Source organism: Miscanthus floridulus, chromosome 4, assembly GCF_019320115.1.
Source record: "Miscanthus floridulus cultivar M001 chromosome 4, ASM1932011v1, whole genome shotgun sequence".
NCBI lineage: Eukaryota > Viridiplantae > Streptophyta > Magnoliopsida > Poales > Poaceae > Miscanthus > Miscanthus floridulus.
In genome coordinates, this window is record NC_089583.1 from 72,579,841 (window position 1) to 72,601,584 (window position 21,744).

The window sequence follows — 21,744 nt, forward strand, 5'->3', positions numbered from 1 at the left end:
CCTTGTTATGAGAAGTTGAAAGACAGAACAACTAGATAGAGTGTTCATTCTCCCATCCTTAGTTTGATCAAATCTTCAAGAGGTTTCATGAGTTTTTGAAAAGTCAAGCTTAAGTTGCTTGAATGGTACTCAAAAGTCTCTCAGTGGTGTATGAAAACTCACCATGTCCATAGTGTTAGCCTTTACATCCTATTGGCATATGTGGAGTTCATAGGTAGAGAATGAATGTAAGGCACACTTGTATTGCATATATTGCTAAGTAAAACACTTACATCGAAGGAGCAATGAGTCGTACAATGAGATCAAGAAGTGTAAGTGTGTGGAAGATATGGTAGAAGCGGTACTACTTTTATGATTCTCCTCTCTCTAGCACCTTTGTATTGTATGAGAGCATGGCTATCTTTCTTCTTTTTTCTTTCTTTCTCTTCTCTCTTTTTTTTCATATCTCTTTTGTATCCCATGCCTCTTTGACTTGAGTGGTTGCTACATATGGATGCATCAAATTGCTTATGGAGTGATTTGGAGGTAGAAGATGGCATGCATGTTTCTGTGTACTACCAGATAAAGCTCAAAACAAAACAAGAAGCTTTTGTAGAAAGTTAATATTATGTAGAAACATGTATGGCTCTAGTAGGAGATTCACACCATTGAGGAACTTTAGCAAGTATTTTCGAAATAAATACTCTGGCGATTTTATTGCACTTTGGACAAGATAAGAGCATACTCTATTCTTTGCTATGTCATATCCCACAACAACTTAAACTCAGGTCTAGCATTCACATACCAAAAGCTTTGGTTCATAGCAAGATCTTAAACCAACAACCTCAAAACATAAGAAGAGTATCGAGTTATAGACTAAGAATTTGCAAAGTATCGACAAAGCAACTATTCAGCATTTCAATGTGAGAGGTTAAATCAAACGTCATTCCTATGGTTGGGAGTTTTTATTCATAAGACTATTTTAATTTGACCAAGACAGAGTGAAATTTACAACAAATTGAAAAAATGTAAAAGTTGTTTATGATTCATACCTCGACGGGGACAAGTTCCCCCAAGCTTGTCTTTTGCAAGAGTTGTTTTCTTCTTCAGAGATTACTCATGTTCATGGCACAAGAAGAGGTGGCTCTACTTCTTTGTCTTATGGTCATTTTATTATTATGCTACTTGTTTTTATTATTGTTATTTATCTTTATTATTAGGGAAAATTGGCTCTTGGACACTGAAAGTGACCACGCTTTGCTGTTGGACATCCAAAATGGAGCGATTTGCTGGAGGACACTCTAGTTCTTGACAAATTTACTAGTGGACACTCCGCCCAATAAAATATTAATTTATGGCTTTTGAGGAGAGAGGAGGATGGTAAAATGTCCTTTTCGCCCCTGCCCCTTTCTTCTACCTTGGTCTCCTTCCTTTGGTCGCCGCGCTCCTGATTTGCGAAGCAACAGCCGAGGCAACCTATGAGTGTGCAACTATGTAGGGCCACATCGGTCAGCTGAGTGTAGCGGCATCGGAGGAGTAGCTCATCACTTGCCACCCGTGGATCACGGTGGCCCCATGGTCCCTCGTGCCGTGACGCGGCGCGGTGATTTGAGATGAATGGGTGGGGCGGGCATGCACGGCCTGAGGTTGAGGATGGTGTCCGGCGCCAGCACGACATCGCGGTCCAGCGCCTCCCTATCATCACCCTCCTCCACCCGCTGTGCCGCAACGCCGCCCGCGCCCAACCTCGCCGCACAACCACGCCGCAGCCACCCTTCGACTTGGCTACGGAGGAAGAACACGACGCAGGCGACATTCCCGATCGGCCACCGCCGGCCGCGCTAGGACACTGTAGCGGGCTAGTCCAGCCGCCCAGACTGCCCACCTCCCTGCCAGGTCGAGAAAGGGGTGGGGAGCTCGGGGTGGTTGATTGGCCGCCTCCATGGATCTAGGGGTGGGGGATGGACCGGGAGCTCAGGGTGGGGGAGGGCTGCCGGCGTGTGAGGAGAGCAGGGCGGCGGCACCTGCTCCAACTGGAGCCGCGCGAGAGTAGGGTCGCGGCACCTGCTCCAACTCGATCTACCGCCGACGAGAAAGAAAAGAAACTGCCGGACCAAGGTTGAAGAAAGGGTCAGGGGCGAGAAGGACATTTTACCATCCTTCTCTCTCCTCAAAAGCCTGAAATCAATATTTTATTGGGCGGAGTGTCCACCATCAAATTTGTCAAGAACCAGAGTGTCCTCCAGCAAATCGCTCCATTTTGGATGTCCAGCAGCAAAGCGTGGTCACTATATATTTTATTTTTTTTATTTTCTAGCATTTGGAGACAGCGTGTAAGAGGGAAAACTGATTTTTATATGTTATTTTCAAAGCTATATGCATTAACAAAATTGATTTTAGTAATTAAACATTAGAAAATTTAAAAGATAAGACAATGCATGGAAGTAAACATTGGATACTTACTGATTTTACCTTCGATGGGGCTCATAGTTTTGAGTCCTTGAGTGGGACTTCTCCACCATGTTCCTTGGTGGACGCTTTTTCGAGTCTAGGAGGAGAAGATATAGATGAAGGTTCTTCTTTCTTCCACCATGTTTATTCATTCTTCTTGGGATTTGATTGCTTCTTGGCGAGTTCATCTACCTTCTTTGGAGGTTGCACTTTCTTTGCCCATACATTCACTTTTGGTGCAATGTTGATAGTCAAAATGGTGTGTAATGGCCATCAACACCAATGAGGGTGTGCATGGGACTTCAACTGATCCTTGAGTGTTACTGTCCTAGATGGTATGCTAGGTGGCTCACTAGCAGGACTAAATTAAGCAACGGACAACAAACAACACTTGGTAGCCTTATGTTTTCTAAACATCTAAACTAAGTCTTTGTCCGAACTGGTTTCAATGTTGGCCTTGCTATCAGCATAGAAGTAGAAGACCTTCACTACATTACCATAACTGCATGGATACTTCTCTAGAATATCATCCACAAAGTCTTTGAAATTTGTGATGTCAAAATCGATAACTTTGTTTATGGAAAACCACCGCGCACACAAATTGGAAGCAATTATCCTGATATCTTGGTTATAGCTAGTCTCTAGGTCCATCCTACATATGAACAACAACGAGTTTATATACATCTAACAAGATCAATCCTAATGAATCAATGCATTACGAGCTATATAGCAACACTATGCGAAATGAGAATCAATCGAATAGGAGAACAATTCACCCATTTGGGAGCTAGTCCCAAGGCCCACCCGCTCCATTGTTCATGATTCATCCTCCTCACCCGGTCCAATCCGTCCCCAAATCTCAGACCTGTCCTCCTCTTACCCCATGCAGCGAATAGAGGGGGGATTTGTTTGGTTTATTCCTTTCCACTGCCGCCACCGCTAGGGTTTTAGTGAGTGAGAGAGAGAGAGAGAGCTCGAGTGGATGGGAGATGAGTCAACACGAAATGAGTGAGAGACAAGATAGTAGGGTGTGTTGGTTTTGTTAAGCCCAACGACGGGAGGGTACCATAGACATTTTCGGTGCCATGGATCCTTGGACCCACTTGACAGAGCTGAATCCCCGTTAAAATGAGATGCAAAGCAATAGCAGCGGCATGGAAGGAAAAAAGTTTGGAGCTGTATTTCAAAAATCTTCAGAACTTTTTTAACGGTACAAAAGGAATTGAGGTCTTTTATAATGGTCTATAAGTAAAAGACCCAATTTCTTTTGTCTACCTGTGTGTGAACAATTTGGAGTGTATTTTTCTTTTCTTTTCTCCGGCGATCCCGGCTTATTATGGATGGGGAAGTGGACGGATAGGCCCTAGGTGAAGGCGCATTGGTGCACTGACGCGCCGGCGCCATGGCGGCCGGCGCGTATGCGATACGGAGCTGTCACTGTTGGATCAGTACCAAATCTGAGTCTAGTGTCTAGTGATATACAAAGATAATATGGCAAACCCCGACCCCCTGACCAGATCATGCTCGCCTCATCAGTGCCAGCCAACTACTAATAAGTAGCACAAGTAACAACAGCTTCAGACATATGTCGAGTTCAGCTACGTCAAGCCGAAATATTCCTGTCGACATCGGGATACATATTTTCAGCAACGACGACGGCGACATGCCCGTTAACCGGAGTGCCGGACCTGTTCGTGCCGTCGCCCAGGGCTGCCGGCCGGCGTACGCGGACGGAGGCGGCTGCCCGGCACCTGGCGCCCCTCCAACACTGCCGTTTGGCCGCACCTTCCTGTCCCCTGCGACCGACTCCCTGCTGTGCCGCGTGCGCACAAGGCGGACCGGCCCTTCCCCTGCTTCGTAGCCTCCGCCCGGTCGTCCGCTTCGAACGAGCCAGCTATGGCGCGAGCTTTTCACACCCCGCGCACGCGGTTGCTTCAAACTCCTTGCATCTCAGACTTGCTTGCCATGTCCAGCTCGTAGGCGTTAGACAATCAGGCACGGAGCGCGTGCCGTTGCTCCTGAGCACCTCCTCCGGCGCTGGTTATTTATCAGTTCTTGGCACTTGTTGCTGCTCCGTCCTGAGGCTGAGCCGTGTTTATGGCGAAGGCTCTCACTGCACTTGCAGCAGCACTCGTAGTGCTGCTTGCATGTTGCCCTTGTCGGGTGCGAGGTGACGAATCGCCTGATGTCACGGCGTCGCTCGTCAGCTTCTTGACCGCGCTGGCCGGGGACGACGGCGGCCAGACGGCGATCAGGCTGGGGTGGAACGCGTCGATCAGCCCGTGTGTTCCCGGCAACAAAATCTCGCTGTGGGGCAAAACTGTCCAGTGCTTCGACGCAGGTGGAAACAATGGCCACATCAAGAGGATAGACCTTGATGTACAGGGCCTGAACGGCACCATCGACGCGGCGCTTCTCTGCGCCGCGCCGGCTGTCCGCGTGGTGAACCTTTACAACAACAGCCTGCGCGGCGGCCTCCCCGAGGGCATCTCGGCCTGCTCGGGCCTCACCCACCTGATCGTCAGCGGCAACCAGCTCTCAGGTAACCTGCCGCCTTCCGTCGCCCAGTTGAAGAGCTTACAGGTGATTGAAGTCTCCAGAAACAACTTCTCTGGCGAACTTCCCGGAGACCTCAGCAAGCTTGGGCTGGTGAGGTTCCTGGCGAACGACAACCATTTCAACGGCACGATCCCGGACTTCAACCTCAGCAACATTCAAGGCCTCAGCTTCGACGTGTCCAACAACAACCTCACCGGATCAATCCCCAAGAACGCTACCAGATTCGGCCAAGAGAGGTTCTGGCCTAACGCCGCTGGCATATGCGGCGGGACCTTATTCGCTCCTTGCCCGCCGCCCCCTCCGGCGCCAAGCTCGGGCTCCGAGGCCGACGACGGCAAGGGCGATGACAATGACAATGGCATGGACAACAAGAAAAAAACGGCGCGTAAGATCGTCATGTACCTCGGGTACGTCCTCCTGGGCGCCGCCATACTGGCCTTCGTCCTATACAGGATCTGCTTCAAGAAGAAGCGGAGCAAGCTGGGGCTGAAGTCCAAGTCCGGCGGAGGCAGGAGGGGCGTGTACGACAGCAGCAGGCTGACGACGACCACGACCACGACGACGGCCACGAGCCCGAGCAAGACGCCGGCCTACTCGCTGCCGACGTCGGGCGATCACAGCGCGGCCGCCGACGCGGGCGGCGCGCCGGCGGCCTCGCTGGTGGTGCTGAGCCGCTCGGGCACGGCCTCGATCACGTCCAACGCCGCGGCGGCGGCGGCCAAGGAGCTGCGGTTCGAGGACCTGCTCAAGTCCCCCGCGGAGCTGCTGGGCCGGGGCCGGTTCGGGAGCTCGTACAAGGTCGTCGTGCCGGGCGGCGCGGCGCTAGCGGTGAAGCGCGTGAAGGACGCGGCGGTGGACGAGGAGGAGTTCCGCCGGCTGATGGAGCGGGTCGGGCTCGCCAAGCACCCGGCCGTGCTGCCGCCGCTGGCGTTCTATTGCGCCATGCAGGAGAAGCTGGTGGTGTACGAGTTCCAGAGCAACGGCAGCCTCGCCAAGCTCCTGCACGGTAACCTTCTTCGGCTCTATTCGCTTAAGTTAGGATAGCCCTACTTTTTAAAAGTTTTTATCTGTCTACGTGACATTAAGTTATTTTTGTTTCGGCTATCAACTGAATTTTTTCTATACACTCACAAGGTCTTCTACCTATGTTTACATTAAATTATTACTATATTTACAATAACTTGTTCAGTGTAATTTAATGGATACAGTGGTGTAATTTGAGAATAACACAAATATATGCCAAATTTTTTAGAAAAAATTATAAATTATTTATATGGATTTCAGATATCAGATAAATATATATCAAATTATTTACAAATATCATCAAATTGTTCACAAATTATTCACAAATTTCAGAAAAAATACAAATCTACATCTGGGCTAGGCGTACACGGTACATACTATGTGTATTCCGCTGGAACTATACACGGGCGTAGACGCGGGCGTACATGGACCAACCACGGACGTATGTGCGTGTATTCTGGACGACCGGCACCTGGAAAGCTGGAGCAAGAGCATGTGGTGGGGACCGGCAGCTCATCTCGCGTGACCAACAGATGGAGCACCGCGACCGTGCGATTCCTGATCTGACGGCCACAAAATCGCATGTCGCTAGGGGCTAAATCAACCGACTGACTTATAACAATTCTGTTTTTAAATATGAAACATTGTTTTTCTCTCACAATAAATCAGCCCTACAAATCAGCCGCAGCAACCATAAGTCCACCCAAAGCCTTCGCCTGCGACAACTCCGCTCTCTTTTGGTGCGTTGTCAGGCTCTGTTTTTACTTTTTATGCATGGGCGTAAATAGATAAATAAAAGATAAATGAAATCCATTTCATTTTTACAAATCAGTGAGCGATGTTCAAAATATGTGGGATTATCTCCACGGTTTGGGGTCAGATATTATTTTGGCTTTCCTTCACGGTATATTTAGGTGCAAACCGCTTATTATGTTTCGATTGGGATATAAAACTTTCCATTCATGTTTCTACGAGAACGAACAATTTCTTATAAACAAAGCCCTTTCAGTTTATTTTATGAGAGGAGTAAAAAGTCCTGATTAGTCGAGGACTACTAATTTTCTTTTGGTCAATGTGATCTGTTCAGCCCAAAGCCCCAAACGCTGAACTGCTCTCTTTTTAGAAAAAAAAAAGGATGAACTGCTGTGAGCAACTCATCATAGTTCAACTAGGCAAAGTAGCCCATGCCTTGTCAAATTCTAGTTTGGGCCGAATTCAGCCGACGATTCGTGCATCCATCCTTTCTGAGCTGAAATTGTTGGAGCCCATAACCTTAGCTTAGTCCATTTCACTTTGCAATACCCAACCCATTTTCAGTAAATATAGACTTGTCAGTTGTCACATAGTACGGAGCACTACTATGATAATGTCTCTCCTTCGAATAGTGGCGGAGCTTAGCTTGACATGAATATTAGTGGGGACAATAGTGGTAAAATAGGTAAACTAGCAAAAGTTAAGCACTGAATAAGGGCAAGTTTGATACATGAGCTAATTGCTAGCTAGCAAAAAAAATAGCTCTAATGCATTGAAAATGTAAAGCTAATAGGTAGGCTAATTGTTTAGCAAAATCTTTAACTAGTTGTTAGCCAACTAGCTAGCCAACCATAGCAAATTTAGGCTAATTTTAGTTCCAAGTAGTAACTAGTCATGTGTGTATCAAACAGACCCTAACACTAGAAATGAATATGCAAATTCGGTAGTTTGAATGTGTTGAATAATATGATGTTCATGGCAGATTTTTGTTAAACTTCATATATTTAAATTAAAGGGAGTAACTAGTATTTTCTCTGCATGAAACTCCAATCACATTCAGAGTATCATTATCTGTTTTCTTTCACTTTGACGTATGTACAGTAGTTTTCAAGTTTCAGTAGTTTCAGAGTCTCACAAAAATGCAAATGTGCAGGCTCCATAGAGAACAGCCAGGGCCCCCTGGATTGGCCGGCGCGCCTCCACATCGCCGCCAAGGTCGCTGACGGCATGGTGTTCATGCACACCACCCTGCGCGGCGGCGGCGCGAGCTCCAATTCCTCGTCAGGTGAGAAGGCCGCAGCCGACGCCCCAATCGCGCACGGCAACCTCAAGGCCTCCAACGTCCTCTTCACGGCCGGCATGGACCCGTGCATCAGCGAGTACGGCATCACCGCGCCGCCCTCGGCCGGGAGAGACAGCGCCGCGGCGTTCCGCGCCGACGTGTACGCATTCGGCGTGCTGCTGCTGGAGCTGCTGACGGGGAAGGCGACGTCCGCGCAGGGCAACGGCGCGGAGCTGGCGCGGTGGGTGACCTCGGTGATCCGGGAGGAGTGGACCGCCGAGGTGTTCGACCGCGCGCTGCTCGCCGGCAGCGGCGTCGGGTCCACCGAGCAGCGCATGGTGCGGCTGCTGCAGGTCGCGATGCGGTGCGTCGACGCCTCCCCCAGCTCTGCCCCGCCGCCGACAATGCGGGAGGTCGCCAGCATGATCAATTCCATCCGCGACGAGGACGACAGGTCCTTCTCCTTGGAGGCGTGATGGATGCCATTGAACGCGGATCTGAGAACTCGACTCGATCGACCACTGCGGCGCGGTACTCTGTGAGAGAGATACTAGTCTTAAAATCTCTGATGGCAGTATTACACGTAAACATCTTTAGTTATTCACAAAGAGATGGCCGTTACATTAGTTGAAAATTCAGTAGAACACGTATGCTGATGCATTTGAACATAGACACTTTGTATGTAACAAACTACGTACTGTTTGCTTCATTGTATTGATTCCGCCGATGAAACAAAGCCATCTCAAAAAATTTGATTGCTGGTCCAAATTTTCATTAAACGGCACAATACAAAAGCCAATAATGTGTACAGATGTACATGATGGACAAGGTAGCTAGGAAGTATATCATGTCTTGAACCATACTCTACCTACATAATGGGTGTTCCTTAAATGTATGTCTTCTGGCGTAATTAGGTGCGTATTGTTCCTTTCATGGACGTACGCAAAGAGCGAAACGAGATCAGAGATGATCAATACGAAATGTTGTCCGGCTTTACTGACTATCGACTTGTTTTGCGTCTATGTGATGTGATTGCCTTGCTACCATTGGTAAACGAGGAATCTGAAAGGTGAAAGAAGACTTTAATTTGGTTGCTAGTTTACACAGTAATAATATATACTCCTCAATTCTAAATTATAGCTTACGTACGTTTATCCTAGGTCAAACTTTAATGGATTTGGCAAACTATTTTTACTAAATATGTTAACATAAGTTTCAATACATATACTATCAAGATATATTCATATGGAGAATTTAATAAAGCTAATTTGAAATTTAAAGTTATAGATATTGATACATTCTAGGAAACGTACAGTATCACCGAACGCGCGCATGTGCGTGTACCCTAAAATTAACCCTGGTGAGTAGCGCCCCACTAGATAGCCCTACCATTGGACCACAGGTCCATTCGCGAGGTAGCACTTTTGTTTGATAAATATAAGATATGATGCACTCTCAAAATTTCCTAAATATTCAAATTAATTAACTGAGTATTAAAATTGATATCCTTTGCCAAGTTGAGATAGATTCACGGCATCAGTTGACTTAAAGGACGGTGCACGTAATTTAATGGAGCTGTCCTTGGTTGACATGCATTCATTACAGCATGTGTGATATGTAAATAAAAGAAGTTAAAAAGTTAAAACTCAAAAATAGTGTGAGTTGTTGGCTTGTGTTCCGTGCAACTTCTACCGATCATAGCGAATGCTATATGATGACTATTGTCAAAAGTCCAAACTGTTTCATTTAGTTTGTTCTCTCGAAGAAACATTTTTTAGAGAGAATAATTTTGAATCTCACGAGAAACGGGTTTTCTCTGGTTTCTAGGTTTTAGGAGGATCCGAGAAACATTTTTGGTTTTGGCATGAGTTCTCATGTTTCTCTGCGAAAACAGTTTCCTTTAGCAAAGGGATTCGTCTACAGGGCACTTGAGTGTTTCCAAGGCCAAAAACACTCATTTTTTCTTCACAGTTTCTTTTTCCTCAAGCGTGACGCATCGTCGCCGTGGTAAGGTCTCACTGGAGCTCCACGGCCACGAATCTCTTCCACCCCCCCCCCTGCCGTTATGGCCATGGGTGCCCCCCGCCTCCTCCGCTACCAAAACCATAACCGCCGCCCTCCCATCTGGCTGGCTTGCCTCTCCCGAGCCCCTTATAAGCCCGTCAGAGTTCTGAAAGAAGAGGAGGAGATGCCGGAGATGGAGAAAAATGAGAGGAAGAAGAATAAGTGTTGAGAGGGAGCGGAACACTCAAGTGTCATTTAGCGTTTCTCTTAGCAAATTAATGCATCCGGATTAAACAATTTCACTCAAAAGTTTGACGAAGCAAAGATGCTGATACTATCTTTTTCTAGTACTCCCTAGTCCCCCATTCAAGAGTAATAGTTACATAATCTTTTTACAACTTTTACCCAAAAGTTTCACAAATTATATGCAGGTTTAGGAGGTTAAACTTGTATCAATAGATTTGTGTTCAAAGTGACTCTAAGATAATATTAATATTTTAGCAATTGACTACATATTATAAGGGAAATTTTAAAGACTAAATCTACTTTGCATGAGCTTTCCTCATCATTTCTACACGGACGACGTTACGCACTTGGCCAAAAGTACGTAGGTGCATACTTTGCCACTGAACGTGCAGGAATTAATGTACATATACTCTTAAAATTGGCTTACATCAGCACGTAGTCTAATACTTGAACTTGACTCGCTAGTAGAGAGACTCCCGTAACACTTGGCATCCTTTGAAACGGCATAGATCTACTCCTACAAACAAATACAAATATGCATGTTTTGGTCAAAAGAACATTCTAAGTATCTCAACACCAAATAAGACTAAGAACTAATACATTTTTAATCTTTACCCATACAGACTAATAACAATAAACCTTCAGCTTGTTTGGGAGGCCGTAAACGATCGTGGATTATTTACTGCTGGCTGGTTTGGTGTGAGAGAAAAATATTGTTTCCGGCTGAACAAGCGAACAGGCTGCTTATTCTTGTGACCCAATTAAAAACACGTGTTAATCTTAATAGTTATGATGTTATTAATCATCCAAAACCGAATCAGAGAACTAGATCCTTTCCATTTTCCAATCACCATGCACTGCCAGCAGGCACCGGCTGTCTCCGTGGCCAACGAACCATTGCACACTTATGGAATGACAAGCACGGTAAAAGGAAGCTCCAGTCTTAAATGTACAGTCGAACCATGGCGTCTAGCAAAATAGGAACGAAAACAGGCTTTGACACCTCCAGAGTGAACAGCGATTCATGGCACACCCATAAACAATAATTCTCGTGAGAGGCCGGGACTTCTCGAGTGTGCTCCTCTCGCCGGTCGCCGTACGCTCATTGCGATAGTTTCAAACCGTCTTTTGGGTTTGATTTATGGAGATTTCGTGTACGCATTATTGAAAACCATGATGGCTTTTCTCTTTCCCTCAGTTTGCCAAGACTTCACAAGAGTTGCTCTAATGTTTGTTGGTGACTTATCTTCACTATTGACAAGATATCCATATTACGCTAGAAACACGTTGACTATTTCATAAATAAGAAAAAGAGAAATGCACAAGCATTCCCTAAACTTGTATCGTAGTGTTACCGGACCCTGACTTCATTTTTTTTTTGGAAGGGCAGGCCTGGTGCAGTGGTGAGAGCTGTCTCACTGAGTCACCAAGTTATGGGTTCGAAGCAACCTCTCCGCATATTTTATGGGAGGAAGGCTTGCCTCGGTTTTTCTCTTCCCCAGACCCCACTCATGTGGGAGCCTCCGGCACTGGGTCTGCCCGAACTTGTCTTGGGTGTCATTCAGGTCCAGAACTAAAAAAACATTTTAGTGTCATCTAGATTCAAACGAGTTTTAATCTGCCCCCCCCCCCCTCCATATTGGTCTGTAGCGCTCCATCTACACTCTCCCTCTCTCTTCTAGCTCTCATCCTCTCTGTGTGTTCCAATCTACTGTGGCATCCGTCACCAACTCACTATCCTCACCCCATGCCTTCATCATATCATTCTCCACATCAAAGGCCACAACTTCATTAGTAGTGGTGGTGATGAAGCCAAAGATAGTGAAGAGTAGACTAATGATCGCTTTGTCATTAAGTTCCTGCCCTATTCAAGAAAAGTTAGGAGCCTAGATACACAAAGACAAGTTTAATGAACTAATTAAAAATGCACTTTAAGGACCTACCGGAGACAACCACACAAAAATTGATAGGGCCAGTCTAGCACCCAAACGTCTGAATAGGGCTACCTTCCGGACGCCCGCACCTGCTGTGCCTACGTCACGTGGAGGCCCGCGCCGCTTTGTGTCCCACGCGCCGCACCGTGGTTCATGTCGCTCCGCGTCTCGCGCCCGCACCATGTCCTGGGCACGCTTTGTGTCCGCATTGCTCCGTGTCCCGCGCCCACACACCGTGGTGCCCCCCTCCACACCCACATGCATACAGACGAGCCCAGTAGCTACAGCAGGTGGCTGCTGCAGATGGGTCCTACTGCAACATGTGCAACACCAGATCTGCTTTTGCAATATTTAGATGAAACACTTGCAACATACGTTCGAAACAATTGAAACACTTGCAACATACGTCTGAAACACTAGGAAAACATGTGTGTAGACATTGCAAAACATATGCAACATCCAGACGGAACACTTGCGACAGATGTGTGAAACATATGCAACATCCGGATGGAACACTTGCGACATATGTGTGAAAATATATACAACACTCAGATAAAACACATGCAACATACGTCTGAAACAGCTGAAACAATTGGAACAATACACTTGCAACATTCATCTAAAACACTTGCAACACATGTAACATGTGCAAACATCCCAATCTACTTTTGCAACATCCGTATGTAGCACTTACAACATACCTCTGAAACAATTGAAACATACGCTTGCAATATGCGCTTTCAGCGCAGCGCAACATCTCCTTGCTGCCCGGGAGAATGGAGGCATATTAGCGTGTGGAGTTCACTGGAGGTAGCAGTCCAGCGACGCTTGGAGGTGGCAGCATGGCAGCGATGGCTACACGACGCGGAAGGGAGACGTCGGCCGCACGACGCGGAAGGGAGGCATCAGCCTCATGACGCGGCTAGGAGGCAGCGGCCGTTAGCCGAGCGTTGAGCGCGTCGTGCCTAGTAGGGCCAGCGGCCGAGCGCTGCGCCTTGGAAATGGTCGCGCACTGCACCTGGCAGGGAAGCGGCCGAACGCTGCGCTCAGAGGCGGCAGGCGAGCGCAGATAGGAGCGATAGGAACAAGTGGATAGAAATAAGTGGATGAGCAGAGCGCTGCCTTTAGAGGTAGCAGGCGAGCGAATAGGAGCGATAGGAACAAGTATAGTAATAAGTGGACGAGTAATTTTTTTTTAATAAACGGAGGAGTGAAAGGTTGTTGGGCTGGTGTCGCGCCCATCATCCGGCTTCCTAGCGTTACCGAAATTGATATCTCTCGGTAGTGCCGATATGGCGATACACAAGATTCTTCGTGATGAAACTCTATCGAGCATTTATAGTCAACAACGTCCATATAAAAAGAAGAAATTTATCTAATCGAAAACCTCAACAGCAGAAGACGAGCGAGGATCAATTTATCCATTAACTACGTACCAAACGAACAGGGAAAAATACATGTATTTATTCAGGACGACGGCGCCTGGTCGTCGTTGATGATGACCTTATCCAGTTATGAATGGCGCACACTACAAACCCAACGCGTTAGCATGTTACTTCATTCTATCTTGTGCATACCAGATAATCCAATCCCGAAGATAAAATAAAAAAAGGATAAAACGAAAATGGCGCAGCCTACAAATTAAATATGCGCCAAATCATATAAGTGTGGGGGATTACAGTTGACTTGCGATCGACAATTGGTCTCCCTCTCTAATCTCTATCCCTCACTTGTGTGTCCACACGCATGTTTCCATATGCACCAAAACGTAATCATGCATGCATGGCTGATTGGCACACGCGCAGCCAAGATACACGCAACAACAAGCTGCGGCGCAGGGGGTTGCCGATAAACCAGACTGGGGTTTGACTAATTGGCAGCACATAAACCTAACACACCAGCCAGGCAGCCAGGATACATGCACAGTAACCGTACACGACGAGGGGGGCCAGTGGAACTGGAAGCTAGCGCTAGCCATGGCGCAGCAGCCAACCACCCCTGGCCGGCTGGCCCTGATGAATCTCTGCCTCCGCTGTCCGAATCCGGCGGTGTGCCTCGCGAGCTACAGTAATCGTGCTGATGATGGCCTGGCGCTCATGCCAGTGGCGTGCGGCGTGGCTCGATTCCAGCTCCAGCAGTGCGCGGCGGCGACAGGTCGAGACGACGGCGTTCGGTTCGCGGTCAGATCGACGTCATCACCGAACCCCTGGGCCCTGCTGGCCCGTGCACCGTCGACCCCAACCGTCCTGACACGTACGGCGCTCGCGATGCTGACCCGGCGCGGTACACGACGGGCGGCCGGGGTGGCGGCACGCACCCGCCGCGGAATGAACCGGGCCACCCAATCCGCCGTGGGAAAACTCGAGAGGGGACGAACGGAATGGAGGTTTGTCAAGGGTGGTCCGTCCGTGCGGGTTTAGGGGTCCCGGCGGCAGGAACAAGCTGTTGAAATTCGAGAGCCGTTCGATGCGACGGGCGGGCAACGTCGATTCGACGGTGGCCACGCACGCCTAGTCATCCCGTGGCGAGGGATGGCGAGTGGCGTGGCGTCAGTGAGCCCTAAACTACCCGTGTCGTTGTCGCGGCCATTTATGGTTATGGTATCGCCCCGAAATTCCAGCCACGGCGATGCATTGGCGCGGTGTACAGGGGAAGGCAGGGCAGGGGCGCCCATCAGGCGTCCATGATCCATCGGCCCAACCACCTCCAACGCTGACGTGCTGTTCCCTCTTAATTCCCTCGCGCTTTCCGTGCATCCCAAGCGAGGACAGGAGCCCAACCCAAACCCCAACCCCGCCGCGCCGGCTGCCACCGCTGCGCACCAGCGCTCCAGCAGCACAGGCACGAGACAGCGCTTCAGCTCTCAGGCTTCACATGCCGCCGCGGCGGCACCGCATCTTTTTCCACTTCCAACACCCGAGGCGGCCCGGGGCCGCGCGCAATAGAAAACGCCTCCCCAACTGCAGCACGATCAGCTAGCCTACCACGCACCAACACGGCTGCGTGCGACGAGCGAGTTGGTACCAGCGACTGCCTGCGAGCGGAGCGCCATATTATTATATATCATATCCATCCAAAGCTTCTCCGAAGCTTAGCTTTGCTCGCTCCCGGGCCCTGGTTGACTTGCTTGGTGCTTCCTACTCCTTCCATTGTCCATGGCTTCCTTGTCCCGGTTTGGTGCCTGATCGCTCTACCTCACCTGATACATCGCTCCGCCGTCTATATAGCGGCCACTGCCCAGGCCGGACAGCGGATGAGTGCGGCTGCACTGGTGGCGAGCCAGGGAGCGAGAGGGGCACCAGCAGGAAGACCAAGATGGCGGCGGCGGCGGGACTGAGGAGGGCCGGCGGCAGGTTTCTTCTTGCGCGCGATATCAGGAGCAGCGGTGCCAATGCGCACTTCTTGGGCCGCGGCGGCTTCGGCGGCGGAGGCGTTACAATGCCGCGCGTGTTGCTGGAGGATTCGGCTCCCGCGCCGGCGCCGGCGATGGACGCCCCCGCGACGACGACCGGGAGGGGGGCCCGGCCGCCACCGTCCGCCGCCTCCGCCGCGGCGTCGAGGATCACGCCTGCGGTGCTGTTCATCACGGTGGTCCTGGCCGTGGTGCTGCTCGTCTCCGGCCTGCTCCACGTCCTGCGCCGCCTCTTCCTCAAGAGCCACCAAGCCAGCGCCGGCGCCGGGGAGCGCCAGCTGCAGCACCTCTTCTTCCCCGCGCACGAGGACGGCGCCGGCTCCAGCGGCGGCGGCGGCGGCCTCGGCCAGGCCGCCATCGACGCGCTCCCGGAGTTCGCGTACGGCGAGCTGTCCTGGACGGCCGCCGCCGCCAGCAGGAAGGGCAAGGAGAAGGCGGCCCGGCCGTTCGACTGCGCCGTCTGCCTCTGCGAGTTCGCGGACCACGACCGGCTCCGCCTGCTCCCGCTGTGCGGCCACGCCTTCCACGTCGCCTGCATCGACGTCTGGCTCCGCTCTAGCGCCACCTGCCCGCTCTGCCGCACCAAACTGTCCGCGCGCCACCTCGCCGCGGACGCGCAGCCATCATCCGTCGGCCCGGACGTCGAGGAGCAGAAGCCGCAGCAGGATCAGGCGGCGCCAGACGCCTCCGAGGCCGCGAGCAGCAGCGTCGTGCTCCCGGTCAGGCTCGGCCGGTTCAAGAACGCCGCCGACGACGCCGCCGAGTCTAGCTCTAGCTCCAGCACCGGCGCCACCAGCCGCATCGACCGGCGGAGGTGCTACTCGATGGGCTCCTACCATTACGTGCTCGCCGACGAGCACCTGCTGGTGTCCGTGCACCTGCGGCACGGCAATGCGGGCACCGCGTGCGGCCCCAGCGCCGCAGTAACCGCGGCGAGCAGCGGCGACGAGCAGCACCAGGGCAAGAAGGTGTTCGCGCGCGGCGACAGCTTCTCCGTGTCCAAGATCTGGCAGTGGCGCGGCAGCAAGCGGCTGCCCGGTGGCCTCTGCGCCGACGACGGCCTGCCGTGGGCGCCGGCGGGCAAGGACGATCATGCCAGCGAAAACACGAGGCAACACAGCGACACTTGATCATACAGTAGTAGACAGACAACCGACACACACGCATACACACATGTATGTCTAGCTTCACCTTGTTGACTAGCGGCTTGGTAGAATTTTGCTGGTGAAATCATTCCACGAACAACCAGTCATGCAAAAATACAAAAAAAAAAAAAAACTTCTTTTTGGGCGAACTTCATCTGGATCATTTTGTGCCATATATTTCGATTTCATGACTAACGTTAATCCCGGCAGGCTGGCAGTGCAGAACACACACATAAAGCCCATAACTTTGTACTTGCGCCGGAATATTCTCGTGTTAACTCATCTCGTGCTTGTTTGTGTACTGCTGTGCAGCAAAAAGATGGCAGAGTTCAGTTCCAGTCAGATTACTGTGGCACCCTTCCCCACGGTCCTCTCACCTGTCATTGCTTTAGTTCGCTTGCCTTATAATCCGTATTTTTTCAACCAATGAATAATATTTTTCTCTTACAATAATATGCCCTAAGTAACCTGTCCCGTTGATGCTCAGTAACTAGGGAAGGTGGGGAGAACATGGTTAGTAGGAGTAACCTCTTAATGATTGCTGAAAAGTAGATGGCCAGCTAACCCATCTACTAACAATAAAACCCTGCAACTGCTGGCCATTTTGCAGATGACTGAGCTCCATGCTCCGTGCCGTAGTAGGAGTTAGTTGCACAGCATACTGTCACTTAACTGGACCACACCAACCTTTGGAGAAGAAGAAGCTAGATGATGCATGATGAATACTGGGAGTATCCAAGTGGGGGCTGCTTGCTTGCAGCTAACTCAGCAACTCGCAAGTTGCAGCAAATGCAACTCATACTGCAGTGTAGGCTATACAGTGAAGTGTCTTCTAGGCAAGTACATGGGACAACTGAAACGAAAGTAATTGTATTGATCTTTGAAATGATGATGATTCGAGATTCCTTTCTGCTAGTTACTAGGCAGGTTTAGTTTGACCTGGCAGGATTATAGTGTTGATTAATCTGCTGGTCAAGTAGACAGGAAATGCACGCAGCTGTTTATTTAGGGGTTTCGAGGCAAACGGCATGGCCAAGCTCTTCATGAATCCTGACTCCAATCGGATACTTGTGTATGTTTCACTGACGACGAGAGCACGTGTGACTGCACAAAACGATGAAGAATCTCACTAGCAGACTTAGAGATCAGGATAAACTATATCATCGTGGCTGCTGTAGCAAAAACTGTAGATACTTAATGTGTTAGAGGCACAGACACAATGGATGATAGGTCATTAGGCTGACAGCCATCAGATCTAATGGCCTCTGACTCTGTTAGCGAGATTCATCACATGGCCTGACCCTGCAGCTTGTCAGACACTCGACACACTTGGACTTGTTTTCAGTGAGGCAGGAGGATAGGTATCATGGCTCCATCGCAACGGCTCCTGCTCATGCAATGCAACCGAAAGGATCCAAACCAGCATTCGAGCTCAACAACTGCTATGGACGGACCTGTGGATAGAGTAAGCACTAAGCAGGAGAAAAAGTTGCATGGAAACCATGGGACAGTGGCTTTCTGTCGCGTTTGGAGGGGTCTGGGGTCGATGCGTCGAGCTCAGCAAAGCTCGGCAGATAGCTCCATCTGCAAGAAACTGTGCCCTGCCTTTTCATTGCATGCAAGTTTGCATTGCTTTTGCGGTCGTTATCGATACCTGCCTCTGCTGCCGAACCGGTAGTTGTTAGGCCGGGATGGATTTCATGCTTCATTGGTCAGATACTCAGACCCTGAATTCTATGGTTTCCTCTTTGTATACTCCATCGGCCCCGGCTGTGGGTCACAACATTTCGAAGGCATAAGCCAAAGAAGTTCGTGTTTAGTACATACAACTTAAAACATTACTTACCTTTACTCGCTTTTCATTTTTCTAACACTATGTATAGTATTTTACATAAAAAGAATTCAATCTGGCTTCGCCACTTAGAACTAGGGGAATCAGACCACTTATTACAGAAGATTAAACTAACATAAAACACGTTTAATTTAAAACTCAATTCTAACATTATTTGACCATCCAAAGGAAGCAAAGAGTTACGTAGTCACGGCTTCTAGCTCTTGGCACACTTGGTAAATATGTTCTTTGTTGTCGCCCAATGTCATAACTAAAGTGTTCCCCTAAACAAGACCTGTAAAAAAGTTTTAGGTTAGCATTTGCCAAGAGTAACTTTATTCCTTATAAGCCATATTGACCAACAACAGGCTGCACCTCCATATTAACTTTATTACTTCTATAGTACTCAATTTTCCTAAGTACCCCTTTAGGTACTCCAAAAAAAATGAGAGCATAAACTATGGTAAATTGGACAGAATACAATCAACACCGGTCGTCCCCTATAGATAACATTTTTCATTCCCAAGTAGGCAACCTCTTTTCAATTCTTTCCTCGACACTTTTCCAATCTTTGTTATTCAGTTTTATGTAACGCATTGGCAGCCTGAGGTATCTGAAGAGATATGCCCACTTTACAACCAAATAAATGTGAATATTGCAATTCATATTCTATGGCTTTCCTAAAGCAGAAAACTTCGCTCTTGTGAAAGTTTATTTTGAGATCTGATAATTGCACAAATGTGCATATAAATACTTTGCAATATCTTTGGTCGTGATAAGTTTATCAGTTCATCTATATATTTTCTACATCCATATCAATAGTTTTTATTGCTCCGCAAAGCACAACCTTGTGTGTGTGTGTTTTCCGGTGCATTTAATTAAAATCTTTTTTTAGTTGGAAAACAAATAAAAGAAACACTTTGAGATCGGCTCAGTCCGAGAAAAAAAAAATCTTGGGCAGCTAGACCTCTCTCTAGGCTCTGTCCACTAAGGCTCGTGTCTTGGGCAGACTAAAACCGGTGGGCCTAGGCCAGGCCGGGCTCAATTTGCTCAGGTTAAGTAACAGTTGCGGTTGCATCCGACCATCGAGATTGAGGACCAAGCGCCGAAAGATGTTGGGCCCCGCATGGTGGAGTATGTGTATATAAGGGCATCCTCAACTATACGAGCTAGTTATTAGCTCTAAAACAACTCCTCCACTGATATTACTTTCTCTGTTTTAAATTATAAAACGTTTTGTCTTTTTTAGATATATTCCTTTTACTCATAGACAAAACTATATATCTAGAACTGTCAAAGGCATCTTATAATTTGAAATAGATAGAGTAACTTTTAGTAATAGCTCATAATATGAATAGCCCAACATCACAACTCACATGATCTATAAGTTTGTGCATAAGACTAGATCTTGATTTAGAGCTATTTTTCTCACCCTCTTCTATTAAAATATGAAATAATATGCTTAGGAGACATGAGTTGGAAAGGAGACCAAGAATTGCCCTGTTCGTTTGGTTTATAAGTAGTATTTTTTCAGCCAACGAATATTATTTTTCTCTCACAATAAATCAATCAACAGTACTTTCAGTCATGGTTGGGAGTTAGTTAGCTGCAGCTATCTTTACCCGGACATGCTCTTTACCCCGGACATGCTCTTATCACTTTCCAATCTCTAGCGAGTAGTTGTTCTCGTTTCTTTAGCGAAAAGATGTATGCGAAGGGCCAAGAGCTTTTCATTTCGCATAGAAAATAGCGAAAACTAGTCTCTAACCAAGCCTTACCCAAGATTTCGTCGAAGTACATGGTAGCGCTAACCACTCTGCTATTTTTATTTGTGTCCATCTACTACAGCAAACACCGAACTGACAGAGAAAACCCCGAATGATGTCCCTCCTGCTCTGGTTTTCATCAACCAAATCCAAATGCATCATATTTCGTCCTCTCTGTCAGTGTCAGCACCCGGCTTTTTGTTCTCGTCACTACTTCGGTAGTACTTTTCATCCCTGTTCTGTCTCCGTAGGTTGCTAGGGACACACGAAGTTGTGAAGGACCTTTTAGCCCAATCGGAAGTCTCTGAGCAACAAGCCCGTCTGTTGGCAGCCCAGCCCAGCCCAGCGAATTGGCAAATCAGTGAAAGACTTGATGGCCCTTCGCATATAAATATGGATGGTCCTTCTAAAAAGAAGAATGTTGATGGTTTTTATCTCTCCAACCAAGATAAGTGTCATATTCGCCTAGTCTAAATTATTAAAAATACTATTTGTTTCAAAAACTCCTCTACTAATCACTTCGCTCTGTTTCATTATATGCCCAAAGTTTTCGCCTAGTCTAAATTTTACTCAGCATTGTGGTTGACCAGTATTTCATTTGGAACCTAGCAATATAATGGGATATCACAAGAAGCAGTATTCACCCAGGTTAACAGGTTCAATTAAGCGGAAGCCATCGGGTCCGAACGTTCGGACCTAAGTCTCTATCCAAACGACGTTGGAGAGCACTATTTTTCTTCCTCGTGCTCGTGGCCCACAGCGGCGTGGCCCATGACACACCACCGCTTCTCCCTCGTCTCCATCTCCGACAGCTCTCTTCCTCCCTCATCTCCATCTCCGATGGCCTTAGAAGGAAGGGGCTCGAGGGAGGCAAGCTGGCCAGGCAGTGGGGATAGTGGCCGGGCGGTTAGGGGCCCTAGCAACGGTGGAGGCGGCCTGACTAGGTCGGCGACGGGAGTCAAGGGCGGGGAGAGGAAGAAGGAGTCCACCGTGGACGCGGTAGGGGAGCTCCGGCGAGACCCTTTTTTGAGATTTGGAGAGAGTAAAACGTTCATACTGAATCTTAGTCGAATCAGGAAGTGCGGCTTCTAAGTGTTGTTAGTAGATTTAGAATTCAGGGTACAGTAAATTCTCTCTTATAGCAAATTGAGTATGCATAATAAGTAGTAGCATCTAGCCAAGCATGTGTAGTTACCCCTGATTTAAACTCCTATTAAACCCAAATATTTTCAGTAGTTGATACATAACCTAAAATCACACGATGCTCTCTGCCACCCGAGGGTAACAAGTTATCGGGAGAATTGCCATCTTAGTTTGCTTCTGCAGTGTACTAGGTGTCTAGGTGAGTTCTATTTGGCC

General features: G+C 48.5%; 1 protein-coding gene and 1 pseudogene across 1 annotated transcript; both read left to right on the forward strand.

Annotated features, from left to right (window-relative positions):
• The first annotated feature begins 4,527 nt into the window (after positions 1 to 4,527).
• On the forward strand, positions 4,528 to 8,618 carry LOC136551717 (probable inactive receptor kinase At2g26730). Its single transcript, XM_066543256.1, has 2 exons — positions 4,528 to 5,995; positions 7,919 to 8,618. Exons 1-2 carry the CDS (start codon positions 4,528 to 4,530, stop codon positions 8,521 to 8,523), a joined length of 2,073 nt encoding a protein of 690 aa, XP_066399353.1. The 3' UTR covers positions 8,524 to 8,618.
• A 6,768-nt stretch (positions 8,619 to 15,386) lies between these two features.
• On the forward strand, positions 15,387 to 17,021 carry LOC136551718 (RING-H2 finger protein ATL46-like; annotated as a pseudogene).
• Positions 17,022 to 21,744: the final 4,723 nt, after the last annotated feature.

Bases quoted from the DNA above. Each gene is read 5' to 3' on its own strand.
- LOC136551717 (XM_066543256.1), top strand. From the start codon at position 4,528: ATGGCGAAGGCTCTCACTGCACTTGCAGCAGCACTCGTAGTGCTGCTT. The intron at 5,996-7,918 runs GTAACCTTCTTC...GCAAATGTGCAG, and splicing joins CCTCGCCAAGCTCCTGCACG to GCTCCATAGAGAACAGCCAG.